A 21,164-nucleotide genomic window follows, 5' to 3' on the forward strand; every position below is an offset into this window, starting at 1 on the left:
CCACCCTATGTATGATAAAAGGTGCGGCCGCCATGTTTGTAGTCCACAGCTGACGTCACCGGAAGACGCCCCTCAGTGCCGCACACACCGCTCTCTGGCGCTGCAGGAAATTGACGTCATACTATAGCGCCGCCACCAGGTCTGTGTGTGCGGGAAGAGATAAATCCCCATCGTAGATGTACGATGACGTCATCTGCCAGTGTCCATGTGTGTGCTGTGTGTCCGTTCTATAACCAGGAAGTGTCAGCAGGTAAGGTAGAGGGGGCCATGCTGGATAATCAGTCACTGTCATCAGCTCCGGAGTATGTCTGTGTAATAACATAGTTAGTGCTAGTTTATTTAGTTCTAGGCGCGCTCATTATACCTTATACAGGGCTTTTCTGCGGCTGCTTTATGTCTGAGAAGTCCGCTCTATTGTTATCTAACGTCCAACCCTATAAGGGTTCAGTAATTACCGGTCTTTTCATACAAACGTATCATAGTGTCATTCTGCCTTCTTACCCCCTCCCAATGCAGCTGTGCTTCTTATGGATGGTCATTGAAGAGTTCACCGTTGATGCTTTCCATCAATGGCATGAAACTATTAATAGAGACTGGTGATTATTATTATCCTTTATTTATATGGTGCCACAAGGGTTCCGCAGTGCCTCTCAAAGTACATAAACCAGGGCTTGACAAGTGTTTCTAAAATTTAGGAGCCGGGATGAAAGTGTAGGAGCCAGCATACCCCCTTTCCTCAGGGCAGCATTACTGAGCACCTGGCCCTGGGACAATCAACCCCGACAGCCACACCACTAACTGGTTATACCCAGGCAAACCACCAGTCCACAGTCACACTGTTCTGTGGCTACCACCAGGGCAGTCAACCCCCCCCCCCCCCCCCCCATGGCCACGTTAAGAGTAGTTGACCTCCCTCCACGGGCAACCAACCCCAACACAACTATGGGGCTACCCCTAGGCAAACTACCCCTCCGCAGTAAAAAAGCCCAGGGTCAAGAAAGCCCCTACCAGCCATGCATAGATTCTCTTACGGGAGCTCTATGCAGCCGGAGTTATGAGACAGCAGGGATGGACTGTAGGGGTCAGCGCACAGAGATGGAAAGGCAGATGAGTCAGGACAGGGGACACTCAGCACACGCACTTCTGTGCATGAAATGGCCGTCGCTATACAACAGGCTGGCAGGCCCACAAATCGCTGCTGGAGCTGACAAGGAACTGCTTCTGCCCTCCCTGCAAAATCTGGTCGCCATGGTGACCTGGCCCCTGGGGTTTGTCGAGCCCTGACATAAACAAATGAATAAATCAAGAAAGCTGTGACTTACAATACAAAGCAATACAGGACAAGTACATGGTTTATAAACATTGCTGCATTAGCAGTCATAACACTCAATGGGCAACAGCAACCAATTGTTAGGTGTCCTTGTGGGGAGTTTGGAGTAGATGATCGTATGAGTAATGGTGCGTACAATAAAAATATCGCTGAACGATCTCCCTTTAAAAATCCCGGCGTGCTGGATAAACTGTATTGTTCATCCACACACCAAAAAACCAACAATCACGGACTCCTATGGAGAGATAACGATATCGTCCAGGTTGGCCTGCATGCATGGTTGATGGACGATATAGTTATCATCCATGCGGGAATGCGCATCGCTGGTCGTGGGTAAGTTGGTTGGTACTTCAAAATTAATCGTCTGAACAATAAAACGATGAACGTTATCGTTCATATCGGGCATTTTTATCATACTGTGTGTAAGCACCATTAGGGAAGGAGAAGCACACGAGGGAAGAAGGCCCTGCTCATGAGAGCTTATTGAACTATTGATGGCATCCCTGCTGTGGGACAAGTGATTGTGGTGAGCCGATCAGGGAGGGTGTGGGGCTAAACAGCACAATGGGGGACAGTGCAATGCACCATAAGCATGATTTGCTTCAAATCACATTATCAAGCCCCTGGATACAAAACAAAACTCAATATGTGTTTAGCTACTGAGTGGCCAAATAGACAAAATCTGAGTCGCTGGTGGGGACAATGGAGACCTGGTGCAGTGGTGAATAGTGTGGAAGAGAGTCCTGCCTGTGAGGGCTTACAATGTACAAGTCTATTCACCTAATTGTCTCATGTCTGATTGGGAAGTTTTGGGGATACATTTATTAAAGTATCTCTCAAGTCATTTTGCTGTTTTTTATTTCAGTGTAAATACATGGATGTGTCAAAGACTGCAATGTTATTAGATTCTAGGGAAAATTAGTTTGTTTCCAATGTACAATGTCGAAAGCAACCAAAAGAAAGCATGTGGTGAAAGAAGTTCTTTTAGATTATGTCCAGCCAACTGAAAATCAGCGCATTGTGAGGGTAAGTGTAGCTTACATGTTTACTTTTTTACTTTTCTGATGCTGCTATTCCCATAGATATTTGGTTATTAAACTAATTTATTTATAATGGTTAAATAACTGCAGCTATAATACTGGTTTATGATCTAAATATATAGTAGCATTTATTAATTTATGTATTAATACAGATGTAAAGTGGGAAAAGATTTTTTTTTTTTTAAATCTGTTTATTATTTCCAAAAATAATAATAACAATATGAAATACAATAACCTTGAGATGCGTTGTACAGTGATTCAGCAAAACAAAATTCCAGAACAGTGCATTTCCATTTAAAATATATTAAAACACAATACACAAAATAGAGATGGAAATATCAGTGTCAATATACACAACCCAGCAATATCAAAGAAAAACTAAAAATATCAAAGGGAAAAAAAAAGAAAAAGGGGGAGGGACTGGGGAAAAGAGTACACTGATAAAAAGAGAATTTCAAGCAGAGACAGATAAACCCGTGTACATAATATTTTATCCGTTGAGCAGTGGTCAATCAAACAATAACAAAATTAGCTAAGACAAATTGCGACATAGGAGCCAGAAGGTTGTTTCAAATACTTTCAATATAGTGGAGGAGTCGATATAAGGACCCCATTTCTTATAAAAAGGTTACTCCCACCTCCAATGCCGGAAACGGGGTTTGCCTATCATAATAAAGTGTCTTAAGTAGCAATGACTTAACTGTTCGCAGGAAAGGAGGAGCGGAATTCATCCAATTACACAAAATAACTTTTTTGGCTATTGTGATAATAGTTAGCAAAGGTATAAACGATTTTTCACGTGTCCCCAATTGCCATTTAGAAAAGTCAGCGCAAAGCAAAACAGCTGAATCCATTAGGAAATGACAATGAAAAATTGAATTAATATAGTTCATGACTGCCCCAAAACTTTTGAATCTTAGGACATTGCCAAAAATTATGATAAAAAGTCGCATTAGGGCTCTTACATTTCAAGCAATCACCCGACTCCTCCAAAACCATATGTCGTCAGCAAGCCTGGGAAATGTAAACACGATTTATAGTTTGAATGTGAACCTTCTGTAGCCTAGAGCAGCGGAGATATTTCAACACAGAATCATAGTGATGCAGGAGGGACTCAGAAGAGTCGATGGAGGGTATATCACTTTTCTACGCTGCCACAGTTAGTTTTCATACCCTAGAAGCTTCACCAATGCCGAGCAAAGATATTTAGTCTTCTATGGATGTAACACAAGAAAATAACAGCGAGTGAGCAGAATCTGGAGAAGCCGGCTCCGGTAACTGTTGTAGTACGGATCTAGCATAATGAGTAGCTTGCAGATACATAAAAAAACTGTCTGTTTGGGATTTGATAATTATCACGTAATGCAGAAAATGATAGAGCACCACCACCAGGGTCAAACACATCTTTAATTTTGGAGATACCTTTATCCCTCCATTGCAGAAAACATTGATTATCAAGCCCTGGGGGGAAAAGGGGGTTACCCCAAAAAGATATACATTTTTAAGCTGTATAAGGCCTAGACTGTTTAGAACACATATCTTTCCATGCCAAATACGTGTCTTAAAAAAGAACATTACTATAAATATGAAGAGGGTTAAGCCTCTTGGGCATATGAAGCAAGGCAGCTGCTAAATAAGGGACAAATAAAGCTGATTCAGAAGAAAAATAAATATAAACTTCTCTGGTCAAAAGCCAATCACTAATGTACATAAAAAAAATACAGCTTTAGTAAACCAACTAATATTCGGCAAACCCAACCCACGCTTTTCTCTTGGCAAATGTAATTTGGGGACAGTTATCCTTGAGCGTTTACCTTTCCACAGAAGCGCTGTAAACATTTTGGTACAAAATGTTATATCCAAGAGTGATAGGGAAATAGGAAGCATTTGGATGGGATAGGAAATTTTAGGAAAAGCCACACTTTTTTAATTAAGGCTGGACGACCCAGAAGAGACAGGGGTAATAATTTCCCAGCCTCCAGCAACTTAGCCACCTGCGTCAATACTGGAGTGAAGTTCAGGCTATAAAGTGAAGACCGCACTACGGGATACTAATGCCAAGATACTTAAAATTTAATGTGGTAATACAGAAATGACTATAGGCAGAATCTTTCAAATCCTCATTGTTGATGCCACCTAAAGGAAGCAACTCAGGCTTATGTAAATTAATTCTATAACCCAAAAAGGCTCCAAATGTTGACAATAATGCTGTGATCGCAGGTATAGAGCTGACTCTGGGCCTGATTCAGACCCGCTCGTGAGCGCTGAGCGCTCGCCAGCCGGTCGATGTTGCCCAAGTGCGCATGCGCACGACGGATGCGGCTCTGATAGAGCCAAAAGCACTCCAGGGCTTGCGGAAGACGAGACCCTACCACAAGGGTCTCGTCGCAAGCCCGATGGTCTTGACCATCGCGACCATCATTTTGGCCGCTCTATAGCTGTGGGTGGTCACCCACAGCTATGCGAGCGGCCAAGAGGCCGCTCCAAAAAGTAAGAGGGACGGCCCTGATTCAGAGCGAGCGCTCTGCCAGAGCGTCCGGCTCTGAATCAGGGCCTCTGTTGGAGACAAAAAGTAACATGTCGTCTGCGAAGAGCGAGAGTTTGAGCTCTGACTGCCCAATAAAAACGCCTGCATATTCAACCGATGAGCGTGGGGCACAGCTAGCGGTTCTAGCGCCACTGCAAACAATAGAGGAGACATAAGACACCCCTGATGTGTACCTCGATAAACCTGAAATGGAGAGGATAAGTAGCCATTGCTGGAAACCTGGGTGGACGGAGAGGAATATAACTCCTGAAGGAGGGAGATGAAACAGAGAGGAAAACCAAATTTGAGCAGGGTCGTATATAGGTGATCCCAGGTGACCAGGTCGAAAACCTTCTCAGCATCCATGGAAATAACCTGTGGAGAAGGGACAGAAGATAAGGCAGACTACTGCATCACCAAGATCACCTTTCTTATATTAACAGTGGAATATCTACCCCAAATAAAACAAGTTTGATCTGGTGCTATAATGGAAGGCAAATTCTGAATTAATTTTCATAAATAATTTGTAATCCACATCCTAAGAAATAGGACGATATGAGGCTGTTAATTCTGGGTCACAATCCGGTTTTGGTAATCACAGTAGAATTAAAGTATTGAGGGACAATATAATCAGATCAAATAGAATTAAAGTAAGATGTTAATGGGGGGCAGACAGTTTTACTAAGAATTATGAAAAATTCCCCAGAAAATCCATCTGGGCCCCAGAGCTTTCAAAGGTTTAAATTTTTTAACAGCATTAGCAACCTCCTCCGGCTACATAGGTGTCGTCAAAGAGCCAGCATTTTCCGAGGACAGCATGGGTAAGGCAATTGAATCCCAAAAAGTCTTCTTCTGACCTATATCTATAAAGGGGGGAGAGTATGTCAGCATAAAATGTCCTTAATAAATTGACAATGTCCTGACCCTTATGGACCTTACAACCATCAGGGGAGTGAAGAGCTGAAATGGAAGAGGGAGCAGTATGACTCCGTAATAAATTGGACAAATTGACCTTGTTTACGAAAAGTGTTACGAGAAACAAGCTTATCCAATACACCTTCAAAGTGAACTTTGGCTTTGTGATACCTCTCACGAGTACAAGAGGAAGGGTGGGATTTAAAATCTTGGAAGGAAGTTGTGATATCTGTTTGAGCTTGTACATATAGTTGAGCACAGTCTTTCTTATGTTTGGCGACATACACAATGATTTCTCCCCTAAGGACAGATTTAGCCATCTGCCAGAATAACGAGGGAGAGGTCACATGTACTGCATTGTCATGGACAAACGCCACTTTCCCTCCAGTATATTTCTACATTTAATAGAGTTCATCAAATAAGATGGGAATCTACAGGGCCTGTAAGAACCACTATTAGTCACCGGGACAAGGGAAATCCAAATCGGGGCATGGTTTGATCTACTCAATGTTAGACTCATCAATCCTAGATTGCAATCTCTCTGTCATCAAAATGTAGTCAATGCGAGAAAAAGTAGCATGAGCTGCAGACAAGCAGGTAAACTCTCTATCAATCGGGTGGAAAGTTCTCCAAACATCTACCAATTGGAGCTCAGTGTTCAGTTGGGGTATACCAATAGGAGGGGGGCATTGTCTGTCCATAAAGGCAGAAGCTAAAATATTAAAGTCGCCTCCCACAATTAAAGATGACTCTATAAAAGGGCTAAGCTTGGCCAATATCAAACATCTGGAGTACACGTTAAGTGCACATAAATTGCAGAATGTGAATCTATCACCCAAAATAGTGATTTCAGAAATAACGTATCTTCCAAGTGGGTCAACCAGAGATGCATGTAATTGGGGTGCTAATTGTTTTCTGACTAACGTGACCACCCCACGCTTCTTAGACTAGTAGTTTGTATAAGACAATCGAGAGTAACCCATAATATTTAGCTTTAAAACTTTTGCTTGCAACAAATGAGTTTCCTGCAGCATCAACACATCTACCCCAAGTTTACATCTGTAGGTAAAAATGTTTTCTTTTTACAGGGGAATTCATCCCACCCACATTCCATGAGCAAGTTTTTAACGGAGCCATGTCATTGTAGAACTAATAAAATATTTGAAAACACATAATTTTTTCCAAAACCTAGAGTAAACCTATAACCAGCTCAAACAAGCACTACTAGGCATAAAGCCATTGAATATAGACCGGTTAAGCATACTCCAAACCAGTTGTAGAAAGATATCCCAGTGCAATCTAGCATTAAATAAAGAAAAAACAAAACACAATGATAAAAAAAAAATATATGCAGAATGAAAATAATAAAGTAACCTTCCAGGCATACATAGATACAGAAAATTAGGTGAGTGCACAGCCGGTGTAACATCACACCCAAAACACAATGGAGAGACTGGCTCCAGATAACCGCAGCATACAATGACCATCTCGCACAACAAAACAATATAACCGGTTATATGGCATATGAAATGTAAAGGAGTGAGGTGGGTAGGATATTTAAAGTAACCGAACCTACACCACCACCATTGGTGTGACAGAAATACTTGCAATTAAAAAAACAATGCAAATAAAACAGTATACATAATACTATAGCACAGTATTAAAATATACAATACCACCTCCCAAGGGAAGGGAGCATTATGCCCCCAAGGAACTCAGGATGAGACGCAACATATGCTTTACGGCAATCAGTCCCGAGAGTCCATATGAGAAGGAGAAACAGGGATTAACTTGGCCAGGGCCTCTTCTCGGAGATACGCGTCAGCATCTTCCGGTGTAGGAAAGTCCATAAAAGAATCCGATTGAATATGCGAAGACGGGCAGGAAACCGTAAGGCAAAACGACTATTATCTTTAACCAGTCCCGCACACACCACAGTGAAAGCACATCTGGCTCTGGTCACCTCTGCAGAGTAATCCTGGAAAATAAACCGTTTCTGTCCATCCCAAATAATGGAACGATTACGTCTGGACGCCTGCCAAATAGCCTCACTGTGAAGGAAATGAAGACAACGAAAAATGGTGACTCTGCGGCGAGCATCAACATTAGAGCAGGAGGGACCAATCCGATGCGCTCTTTCCACTATATCATCATCGCAGGAGTCTTGTACCTTTTAACAATTCTGGTAATGAAATGGTGACAAAACAGATCAGTGCTTCTCCCTTCACGGATTCTGGGAGGCCCACAATTCGTAAGTTATTACTTCGTGGCCGGTTCCAAAGGTCATCCATTTTGTTCAAAACCTGCATATGTTGTTTATAAAGCATATCATACTGTTGCTTTAAATTAGAAACCTCATGAAAAGTCTTGCCCAGCCTGTTCTCAGTAACCGTAACCCTCTGTGTGAGCTGAATAATGTTAGAACTTCGCCTCCTTTAAAGTCTGCTTAAAAGTCTACCTGCTCTTGCATCATGGGAGCCGTAGTCCCCTTTATAGCTTTTACAATGTTTGCATAGGAAACCAGGAATCCTGGTTTGATATCTTCAGGAGGGGCTCCAGAGGGTGAAGAAGGAGCAGAGGAGGTCTCAGGAGAAAGTTGGTGCTGTGGAGAAGCAGCTGAGGGTGCGGTCATGGGAGCCGCGGCCGCCATCTTGGATCGGCGCCTTTCTTTTTTTATGGCGCTGGGATTTACCGTGCATTAGAGGGGGGAAAATACCTCTCCATACGTGGAGGAGGTGTTACCCATAACTGGTGGTTGTTCCGGTCCAGCCGTACGAGCCCTCCGAGGCAGTGGCAGGAACCAAGGATGCATGGAGAGTGATGCACTCTCCAGGCATCCTTTGTTCCTGCCACTGCTGCGGTATATGCTGTGAGATATCCAGACCTATGTGCTGAGCAGCCAGGAAAGAGACCTCTGACAGCCGCTGCAAGCTATTGGGAAAGGAGCACCAGTAGAAAACGGACCTTAGCGTGGCCACACCATTCCAGCGATCCGTTCATTGCTCACCCCTTTGGATATAACAAGGATACCAGCTTACAAAGATTGAGGTAATTTTGATATCAGGAGTTCATATTGGACAGTAACTGCGTAACACTGGGATGCCAGTGTTCACAAATTGCAATTAACGGCTGTAAATGAAATAACCGGCATGCCTGTACTATAAAGTGCGGATTGTGTACTGACCAGCAATTTTACTTTTTTGTTTTATTAAATGGCTACCTCACATCATACCTGTGGAACTCTGCATAGGAACAAAGTAACTATTTTATGTAGCTTGGAATCCAAGTTGAGAAATAGAAAATAGATATTTTATATCCATTTTGAAGCTGCTAGGGTTGAGACATTTATTCATATGTAATTGTTAGGTGCTTCTCCATGTGTGTAGTAATTGTTTTATATACTGTGTTTTTAATGTTCATGTTTTTCTTTTAATAATAAAACTGTAATAGTATAATTTATTCAATCCTCCTGTTTATTAATAGAGAGCAAACAGCTTCATATATTTTCCATATATTGGTCATCAAATATTATTCAATACCAGGCACAGTAATCACTGTATTTTTAGTATGAGTCTGACTGACTCGGTTTATGCCGTTCTCCTCTGTGCCACGGGCCGTAACAAAGGATAGTGGTATATTTGTGCGTTTGGCACATTGTTTCTTTTAACAATAAAAAATAAGCCATAAACCAATGTTGTTTTTGGAGTCTGTGTATAAACACTAAATTTGGTGGTGGGATTATCAGACAGGGGGCACTGACAATAATCTTGCCTAGGGCATCAAATTGCTTTAGGGCCGGCTCTGCCAAGGTGCATTTATAACTGCAATTCTTCCTCGGTGTCAGACATGAGTAGCAGTCTATAAAGTACATAGTGGGGGTAATTTAATTGTTTTGGGCACCCTTAGCTCCTGTCTAAAGTGAAGGGAGCTACAGTATTTGATTGTGTGGCCAGCCCTGCGCTGGTCACAATTACTTAATTCTTCTAGCCAAATGCACGGGATTGGTAGTGTAAAACGGCTTTTCCCATGTTACGTGCAGGACACTTGCACCCAGCGCCAAAGCCCTACTTTAGACTGATTTCTGCTCGCACCTAAGGAGGGTGCCAGCAGAAATCCGATTAGTGCAGCCTCAGGGCTAGGAGCCCAAAACAATTGAATAGCGCCCGGTCAGCTTAGACAGGAGCTACCGGTGCCCAAAACAATTGAATCTCCCCCATTGGACACATTGGGCCTGACTTCGAGGTGCAGATTTAATGCATGCTAGGCTGATGTTTACGTAGGTGAGGGATTATTTGCTGTTCATACATTACCCTGAGTGGATGACAAAATGCGCTGTAGCTTACGGGACTACTGGTATCAGAGCTGACGAGGTCATGGGTGGTGACTGGGAGGTGTCCTGAAGACAACGCAAAAAAATAAAAATAATCTTGTCTCCTGGGCGTGTTATTGGAGTGTCATAGGTGTGACAGTTACTGCGCTGTCATACGCAGTGCCACAGCCACAGAGTCCATGTTCAGCCTGAGACACTGCACCTGCCATAGGACTGCTGCAAGTGTCCATGGTTCGCCAGTGGTGGATTGTCCAGCTGCAACCTGCACGGGCACTGAATGTGGGCGAGTCAGGGCTGGCACATTCTAGCGCAAACCCTAGTACACAAGGGGAAGGCTGAAACGAGCCTTTGCGTATTCTCAGCGCAGCGGCAAAACAAGCCCATTATATTCACACTATATCACTTTAAATTAGGGATGTGCAGGCTCGGTTCTACTCTGTTCCGTTCGTTTTTTTTTACCGAATCTTATTGGCTATCCAAAACTCGTGACAGCTGATACCCAATAAGATTCGGTAAAAAAACCCGAACGGAACCGAGTAGAACCGAGCCTGCACATCCCTACTTTAAATACTATTTACTACACTTAAAGTTACATATACCCCTGGGCTACTTCACTCTGTCGTTGCGAATGCCTAACTTGCTATGTTCTCCTATATTAGGTTTTAGGAAGCCCTGGAAATAATCTTCATGAGATTGAGACTGCAGAGGGGGAGAGATTTCTAGCCAGCATGCCCACAAAATTCAGGAAGAACATTTGGATCAAAAGAGGTAATGTAACTCAACTAATGCCGGATATCTAGGTGTTTGGGACCATGTGCAATGCATGCAGGAATTAATAATTTGCGCTTTATTCATGTTTTGCAGTATCAAATGAATAATTTTAAATGTTTGTGTAATCATGTCGTAAATTAGATTGAAGAGCCAAAAGTAAGCCATGTGTTGTTTCGTTTCCAATTGTTTCTCTTTTGCTAATTGCGGCCAAGGTCACGTCATTTTCCTTTCTTCTCAGCTGCTGGAGACGTTTGACTATATGGATAGAGATGTGTGTGGCTTAATGTTGCTACTTTTGTTTCTTTGGTTTATTTCTCCTGCTCACGATGATTAACATCTCATTAATTTTACCTCCAAATAGGAGATTTTCTTATTGTTGATCCCATTGCTGAAGGAGAGAAGGTGAAAGCAGAGATATCTTTTATCATATATAAAGATCACCAACGTCTTCTGCAGAAAGAGGGTCTCTGGTAAGAGTCTTATTTTGAGTTTAGATCCCACATGCTTTTATTCTATTGTGCAGCCAAGAGAGAATGGTCAGGATCCCTGACATCCGGGGAAAAAGGGGATTCCTGCAGCACGAAACCAGAAGGAGAAATAAAATGGTGCACCTTGTAATGGCGCAGTTAGGTTCAAGCTCATTCGGTTCATGCTGAGTCCTCTTCTTGAGTCACATGTTTTGTTGCATAAGAAAGGCCTCAGTCAGATTAAATTCATAGTATGAATAATAGAAGATAATATAGTGCTATATTTGAATTATATTTGTTTTGCTTAGAAGTCCTTGTGGTGCTGAGCTTGATTTCTCTTTGGTAATGTAATGCGGAAGGAGAATTAATTACTTGTCATGTCAGAGTTACTGCTAGGTGAGCGCCTCATTGCTAATTATACAAAGATTCTTACAGCAATATTGCACTATACGGTTTTCTATTTTTTAGTCGGTGAATCAGTCTTACCTGAGGACTTTCTGATAAATGCAACATAAGAAGTAACTTCCCAACACCCCTAGTAGTAATAGATCCTGAGTTGTGGACGATCGGACCCCCACCGTGCCCCTTCCCCCACCAGTGTCCATATGTACTCACTTTGTAACTAACCCCCGGGGGCGCAATTTGTGCAGTGATGTCGGCGGTCAGACTGCTATATCACTGCCAGGGGGCCGGAGCGACAGGAGGAAATCCCTCTTACAGCCAGGGGACAGACATTGACAGCACAGTAACGTGGGATGTGACCGTGTTGGCTAAAGCTCGGCTGATTGCGATCACATCCCATGAGACCGTGCCAGATAAGGGGTTATGAAGTGGAATCAATACCAAAACTATTATCCAGTTACCTGGCTATCCCCATTATAAGGTAAGATTATATCAACCTATTTTCATTTTATCCAATATTCTGGATAGTATTATTCTATTTATTTTTATTTTTTCCAGATTTGCACTACTGTTTTTTTTCATTTTAAGGAAGAATATTATATATTTTCAAAGAAGGACGTTGTAATGAGGACACAATCAAAATATTACGCTTAGCAATATAAGGCATAACTAGCAGGTTTTCTTCAGATTTCTTTAAACAATAATATTATAGGCCTATTTAAAAGGGTTTTTATAATAGTGTTTAGGAACATGCTGTATATGTTTAATTGAGAGGTTATTAGATTATCATTTTGTAATTTCTGCACTATAAATATTTATGCGTGGCCTTGTATTTTCACATAACCAAGAAATATGTGCATAAAGGTGAGGTTCGCCTATTTGTATACACAAATATCCAAAAATAAATGTAAAAAGGATAAAAAGTAGGTGATGTACTGTAGTAATGTACACCAAATAGGTGACTTGAATTTAGGTTTTGAAGTCCTACAATGTATTGAATAAAAGATGAAAACAAACTGCGCTAAAGTGCAAAAAAGCTAACTAGAAAAATGTACGGCCTGATTTTTCAAACACAAGTTTAATGCATGTATTCAAATATAATAAATAAAATTCTATAAAATAAGTTAGTTCAGGAGCAATACACTCCAAATATGTAACATGGATTTGCCAAATCCACAGGCGAAATGGATCTGATAAGAATCAGAGACAATCTTATTAAATTAAGTTTAATATGAGAGTGACCGCTCACAATGCTTAAAGTATATACAAAAACAATTAATAAGAATGACATGTAAAGATAGTCATGGGCAAAAAATTCTTAGAAACCAAAGAAAGAAATTAACAGAACTCACACTTACATGGAACTGTTTGCAGGGAGACACAAGATAGAACAATTTCCAATGTCAGATTGACTCCCAAGCATTGTACAAAGTTTCAGAGTTCTACGTGGAATGCCTACTTGGGCTGTCACATAGCCATGCTTCTGCTGTGTCATTGCTAATTAGGTTTTATGGCCCTTTGTCCATAAGCATGCTGAAATAAACTGTCTCAGGTGATTTAAAGTTAAAACACACATTTTTGCAGGGGTACATCACAGAAGGAGGATATGGGATTCTAGTTGATGGGGGGGGCCACAGAGCACCAAAAAGTATAGTTATGGCTCTGCTGTTCTTCATATGTCCAACTGCTATTTTGCAGATAAACTCCACTTACTAAAGTAGACTGACTAATTGCATATAATTCATGACTAGCAAGCTGTAGTACAGTTATAATGGGGAGACCTATTGTAAGTAAAAAAAAAAATCCAAAAATATGAAAACTTTCATGAATGGATATTGGGTAATAAAGATAATAGGAAACTATAGTAGGTTTTGATTGGATCGCGAACAGCCCAGTTTCGAATTGCAAGTTGTTCCAGAAATATGTCAACCAAACCCACGATTAATCTTTATTGTTATTCAATGTGCTTTGCTTGTTTGACCATCTGGCTGTTTGCTCTCAAACAGAACCTACTATCCACACTGTGTGGTGGTGCCATTTGGGATCTGATGACTAAACTCTGCAAAAAACTGCGTAATGTGTGCGCTATATAAATACATAGGATGTGCAGCTAGACAGCTTGCATATATGTCTGGGCTCTATGACCTATCTATACTCACTGTAACATCTAGAGGGCACCAGATGAGCAGTCTTGCAGAATAAGGCATTATATATAATGTAATAGTAATATAAGTATAAAGAAAGCAATGTAATGAACTCAGTCTCTCATGTAGTGTACAATAAAGATGTGGTCCTTTCCTGTTATCCATGCTACTCCTAGGCATTTCTCTGAGATAACTGGATGATAAGTGACATGTCACACAGCATATCACTACACTAATGCAAAGGATACAGTCCCACAAGATGTATATGCTTGGTTGCTCTGATGACAATAATATGTATGGATTAATGTTATATGTAGCTTTATCATTTTCAGGCCAATAGGGTTCAATAAAGCAGATGAAGAAAATCTTGCCAAGGAAAAAGGGAGGTATGTTCTGTAGTTTATATACTTTCATGTCATTAGTCTTCCTACTAATCCCAGTTGGATTTCTGGGATTAGTTTCTCGGGATATCCAGCTCAACTTTGTGCATACGAAATGTGAAGTCGTATGGGGAAATTCCATTAGCGGCAATGGGCGCATTGGGCCTGAGAAGCAGGCAGAACGTCAGCACTATGTACATTCTCCACCCCTCCCATAAAGGAGCGCAGGCAAATGTGCGTCACTACTACACATTACTGAGACTACAACTGCTCCCACACAGTGTCACTACCACATATTACTGAGACTATAACTGCTCCTATACAGCGTCACTACCACACATTACTGATACTATAACTGCTCCCATACAGCGTCACTATCACACATTACTGAGACTATAACTGCTCCCACAGCGTCACTACCACACATTACTGATACTATAACTGCTCCCACAGCGTCACTACCACACATTACTGATACTATAACTGCTCCCATACAGCGTCACTATCACACATTACTGAGACTATAACTGCTCCCACACAGCGTCACTATCACACATTACTGATACTATAACTGCTCCCACACAGCGTCACTATCACACATTACTGAGACTATAACTGCTCCTATACAGCGTCACTACTACATATTACTGAGACTATAACTGCTCCCACAGCGTCACTACCACACATTACTGAGACTATAACTGCTCCTATACAGCGTCACTACTACATATTACTGAGACTATAACTGCTCCTATATAGCGTCACTACTACATATTACTGAGACTACAACTGCTCCTATAAAGCGTCACTACCACACATTACTGAGACTATAACTGCTCCTATACAGCGTCACTATCACACATTACTGAGACTATAACTGCTCCCACAGCGTCACTACCACACATTACTGATACTATAACTGCTCCCATACAGCGTCACTATCACACATTACTGAGACTATAACTGCTCCCACAGCGTCACTACCACACATTACTGAGACTATAACTGCTCCTATAAAGCGTCACTACTACATATTACTGAGACTATAACTGCTCCCACACAGCGTCACTACCACACATTACTGAGACTATAACTGCTCCCACACAGCGTCACTACCACACATTACTGAGACTATAACTGCTCCTACACAGCGTCACTACCACACATTACTGAGACTACAACTGCTCCTACACAGCGTCACTATCACACATTACTGAGACTATAACTGCTCCCACACAGCGTCACTACCACACATTACTGAGACTATAACTGCTCCTACACAGCGTCCCTATCACACATTACTGAGACTATAACTGCTCCTATAAAGCGTCACTACCACACATTACTGAGACTATAACTGCTCCTATACAGCGTCACTATCACACATTACTGAGACTATAACTGCTCCCACACAGCGTCACTACCACACATTACTGAGACTGTAACTGCTCCTATACAGCGTCACTATCACACATTACTGAGACTATAACTGCTCCTATAAAGCGTCACTACTACATATTACTGAGACTATAACTGCTCCCACACAGCGTCACTACCACACATTACTGATACTGTAACTGCTCCCATACAGCGTCACTACCACACATTACTGAGACTATAACTGCTCCCACACAGCGTCACTACCACACATTACTGAGACTATAACTGCTCCCACACAGCGTCACTACCACACATTACTGAGACTATAACTGCTCCTATACAGCGTCACTACCACACATTACTGAGACTATAACTGCTCCCACACAGCGTCACTACCACACATTACTGAGACTACAACTGCTCCTACACAGCGTCACTATCACACATTACTGAGACTATAACTGCTCCCACACAGCGTCACTACCACACATTACTGAGACTATAACTGCTCCTACACAGCGTCCCTATCACACATTACTGAGACTATAACTGCTCCTATACAGCGTCACTACCACACATTACTGAGACTATAACTGCTCCTATACAGCGTCACTATCACACATTACTGAGACTATAACTGCTCCTATAAAGCGTCACTACTACATATTACTGAGACTATAACTGCTCCCACACAGCGTCACTACCACACATTACTGAGACTGTAACTGCTCCTATACAGCGTCACTATCACACATTACTGAGACTATAACTGCTCCTATAAAGCGTCACTACTACATATTACTGAGACTATAACTGCTCCCACACAGCGTCACTACCACACATTACTGATACTGTAACTGCTCCCATACAGCGTCACTACCACACATTACTGAGACTATAACTGCTCCCACACAGCGTCACTACCACACATTACTGAGACTATAACTGCTCCCACACAGCGTCACTACCACACATTACTGAGACTATAACTGCTCCTATACAGCGTCACTACCACACATTACTGAGACTATAACTGCTCCCACACAGCGTCACTACCACACATTACTGAGACTATAACTGCTCCTACACAGCGTCACTACCACACATTACTGAGACTACAACTGCTCCTACACAGCGTCACTATCACACATTACTGAGACTATAACTGCTCCTATAAAGCGTCACTACCACACATTACTGAGACTATAACTGCTCCTATACAGCGTCACTATCACACATTACTGAGACTATAACTGCTCCTATACAGCGTCACTATCACACATTACTGAGACTATAACTGCTCCCACACAGTGTCACTATCACACATTACTGAGACTATAACTGCTCCTATAAAGCGTCACTACTACATATTACTGAGACTATAACTGCTCCTATATAGCGTCACTACTACATATTACTGATACTACAACTGCTCCTATAAAGCGTCACTACCACACATTACTGAGACTATAACTGCTCCCCTACAGCGTCACTACCACACATTACTGAGACAACTGCTCCCCTACAGCGTCACTACCACACATTGCTGAGACTACAACTGCTCCCCTACAGCGTCACTACCACACATTACTGAGACTATAACTGCTCCTATACAGCGTCACTATCACACATTACTGAGACTATAACTGCTCCCACAGTGTCACTACCACACATTACTGAGACTATAACTGCTCCCACAGCGTCACTACCACACATTACTGAGACTAATAACTGCTCCCACAGCGTCACTATCACACATTACTGAGACTATAACTGCTCCCACAGCGTCACTACCACACATTACTGAGACTATAACTGCTCCTATACAGCGTCACTATCACACATTACTGAGACTATAACTGCTCCTATAAAGTGTCACTACTACATATTACTGAGACTATAACTGCTCCCACACAGCGTCACTACCACACATTACTGAGACTATAACTGCTCCTATACAGCGTCACTACCACACATTACTGAGACTATAACTGCTCCCACACAGCGTCACTACCACACATTACTGAGACTATAACTGCTCCTACACAGCGTCACTACCACACATTACTGAGACTATAACTGCTCCTACACAGCGTCACTACCACACATTACTGAGACTATAACTGCTCCTACACAGCGTCACTACCACACATTACTGAGACTATAACTGCTCCCACAGCGTCACTACCACACATTACTGAGACTATAACTGCTCCTATACAGCGTCACTATCACACATTACTGAGACTATAACTGCTCCTATAAAGTGTCACTACTACATATTACTGAGACTATAACTGCTCCCACACAGCGTCACTACCACACATTACTGAGACTATAACTGCTCCTATACAGCGTCACTACCACACATTACTGAGACTATAACTGCTCCCACACAGCGTCACTACCACACATTACTGAGACTATAACTGCTCCTATAAAGCGTCACTACCACACATTACTGAGACTACAACTGCTCCTATACAGCGTCACTATCACACATTACTGAGACTATAACTGCTCCTATAAAGCGTCACTACCACACATTACTGAGACTATAACTGCTCCTATACAGCGTCACTATCACACATTACTGAGACTATAACTGCTCCTATAAAGCGTCACTACCACACATTACTGAGACTATAACTGCTCCCACACAGCGTCACTACCACACATTACTGAGACTATAACTGCTCCCACACAGCGTCACTACCACACATTACTGAGACTATAACTGCTCCTATACAGCGTCACTACTACATATTACTGAGACTATAACTGCTCCCACACAGCGTCACTACTACATATTACTGATACTATAACTGCTCCCACACAGCGTCACTACCACACATTACTGAGACTATAACTGCTCCCACACAGCGTCACTACCACACATTACTGAGACTATAACTGCTCCTATACAGCGTCACTACTACATATTACTGAGACTATAACTGCTCCCACACAGCGTCACTACTACATATTACTGATACTATAACTGCTCCCACACAGCGTCACTACCACACATTACTGAGACTATAACTGCTCCCACACAGCGTCACTACCACACATTACTGAGACTATAACTGCTCCTATACAGCGTCACTACTACATATTACTGAGACTATAACTGCTCCCACACAGCGTCACTACTACATATTACTGATACTATAACTGCTCCCACACAGCGTCACTACCACACATTACTGAGACTATAACTGCTCCCACACAGCGTCACTACCACACATTACTGAGACTATAACTGCTCCCACACAGCGTCACTACTACATATTACTGATACTATAACTGCTCCCACACAGCGTCACTACCACACATTACTGAGACTATAACTGCTCCTATACAGCGTCACTACTACATATTACTGAGACTATAACTGCTCCCACACAGCGTCACTACTACATATTACTGATACTATAACTGCTCCCACACAGCGTCACTACCACACATTACTGAGACTATAACTGCTCCCACACAGCGTCACTACCACACATTACTGAGACTATAACTGCTCCCACACAGCGTCACTACCACACATTACTGAGACTATAACTGCTCCTATACAGCGTCACTACTACATATTACTGAGACTATAACTGCTCCCACACAGCGTCACTACTACATATTACTGATACTATAACTGCTCCCACACAGCGTCACTACCACACATTACTGAGACTATAACTGCTCCCACACAGCGTCACTACCACACATTACTGAGACTATAACTGCTCCCATACAGCGTCACTACTACATATTACTGAGACTATAACTGCTCCCACACAGCGTCACTACTACATATTACTGATACTATAACTGCTCCCACACAGCGTCACTACCACACATTACTGAGACTATAACTGCTCCCCTACAGCAGCAGTTCTTCAGTTTATGCCAGATTACACAACAAAATGCTTCCATAACATTCCTTTTCGTACCATGTGATGTACATGTTTGGTATATACACTTTAATTTGTCAAATAGGAATATTTTACATTGACTACATTGTAAAAGGAAATGTTATACTACTGTATTCTTTTCATGCCTTTATTATTTTATTCACGTATACATTGTCTAACAAATGCAGCCCCCCCCCTTCCCCTTTTGAAATAAATTGCTAGTGTGATAAAATTTCTCTATACAATAATGTAATCTGTGGATGACTGTGCACTAACTTTTTAAAATGTCTTCTTTCAGTTGAGGCCCATTAGTATCTGGTCACACAAATGTTGTGCTCCTTCCCAAATAATATCTATCACCTAAATTTATACGATCGGAATCCATTACTTTATTTTATTTTTATTTTGTTTCCGATAATGGGTCTATTAGCTTTATTTTAGTATGACGTGAGTTACAATTTGCTTTTAGTGCAGCCCAATTAATCAGATCCCGGCATACAGTGACAATAGCCCAAACATTAATAGTGCTATTTACTACTGAGACGTTTATTAAGCTATCTTTTCTGGATTTGCATAGCTACATCTTTTTTTTTTTTTTCACAGTGGCCATTATCTCCATGTAATAATAAGCAGAGTATGTACTGTATTCTGTAACTGCTGACTTGCAAAAAGAAGTAATGTAGAAGTATTGTACATTGCTAATTTGTTACTATTAGCTGACCAAAATAGATATTGTTCATGACAAAGTTCTAGTGGTAGTGGGCAGAGGAGTTTCAATTGTATCCGTGATTTTGAATTCGTCTTATTTTATTTATACAGCATCAAAGGGGCAGATGCACAAAGTTCTACTGGTGAGAAGTCTCGAGCAGATAATGATGATACAGACACAGAAGATGATAGCGACCTATTTGTCAACACCAACCGTGTCTACTGTGAGGACAGTGAAGAGGAATCGGACAGTGAGGAAGAGGAAGGAGAGAGTGATGTGTTAGAATAAGTATGGAGGAACATTTTCTAGAGATCAACATCTGACATATTGATGCCTAAAACAGGACAAGACTGAGCTGTTTTTTGTTTTGTGCTGAACCAATATCTAGGGTGGAATATCTTCTGTGGTCCCAGCAGACCTTTCATTGACTTGCTCTGAGACCGGATTTGATCATGCGTTTTCTATCCTGAGGTCTTGGACTTATTCTTTATGCATTCCCAAACTGTTGAAGAACTTGACACTTGGACGTTCTTTTGAGCGCAGGTGATGCATTTGAACTACATCTGGAGACTAAGGTTTCTGATGATTAATATAACAACAAAGAATTTGAGCTTGAGAGAGGCATAATTAAAATTAATTTTTTGGAAGATCTGCAGTATTTAATTACAATAATGTAAAGCAATCCGTACTTGTGTGCCTATGAGCGTACATGTAACTGCAGGTTACAAGAACCAAGATGGCCGTGCTGGTCTCATGGTCTATTTTATCTTGGGGCTGAAGTAAACACTGCAGACTTAACATGTCTCCACTTCAAAAGCATGGGTCTAACATCAGGGGTGGGCAAACTGT

General features: G+C 41.7%; 1 protein-coding gene across 1 annotated transcript; it reads left to right on the forward strand.

Annotated features, from left to right (window-relative positions):
- Positions 1-74: 74 nt before the first annotated feature.
- EIF1AD (eukaryotic translation initiation factor 1A domain containing) lies at positions 75-20,962 on the forward strand. The gene is made up of 6 exons (XM_088468311.1): positions 75-250; positions 2,196-2,356; positions 10,802-10,910; positions 11,275-11,383; positions 14,259-14,312; positions 20,426-20,962. The coding sequence occupies exons 2-6, from the start codon at positions 2,270-2,272 to the stop codon at positions 20,601-20,603; spliced, it is 537 nt and encodes a 178-aa protein (XP_088324437.1). The 5' UTR covers positions 75-250; positions 2,196-2,269; the 3' UTR covers positions 20,604-20,962.
- Positions 20,963-21,164: the final 202 nt, after the last annotated feature.

This window comes from Taudactylus pleione, unplaced genomic scaffold, assembly GCF_031769625.1.
Source record: "Taudactylus pleione unplaced genomic scaffold, aTauple2 ptg000085l, whole genome shotgun sequence".
Classification (NCBI taxonomy): Eukaryota; Metazoa; Chordata; class Amphibia; order Anura; family Myobatrachidae; genus Taudactylus; species Taudactylus pleione.

Bases quoted from the DNA above. Each gene is read 5' to 3' on its own strand.
- EIF1AD (XM_088468311.1), top strand. From the start codon at position 2,270: ATGTCGAAAGCAACCAAAAGAAAGCATGTGGTGAAAGAAGTTCTTTTA. The intron at 2,357-10,801 runs GTAAGTGTAGCT...CTCCTATATTAG, and splicing joins AAAATCAGCGCATTGTGAGG to GTTTTAGGAAGCCCTGGAAA. The intron at 11,384-14,258 runs GTAAGAGTCTTA...TATCATTTTCAG, and splicing joins CTGCAGAAAGAGGGTCTCTG to GCCAATAGGGTTCAATAAAG.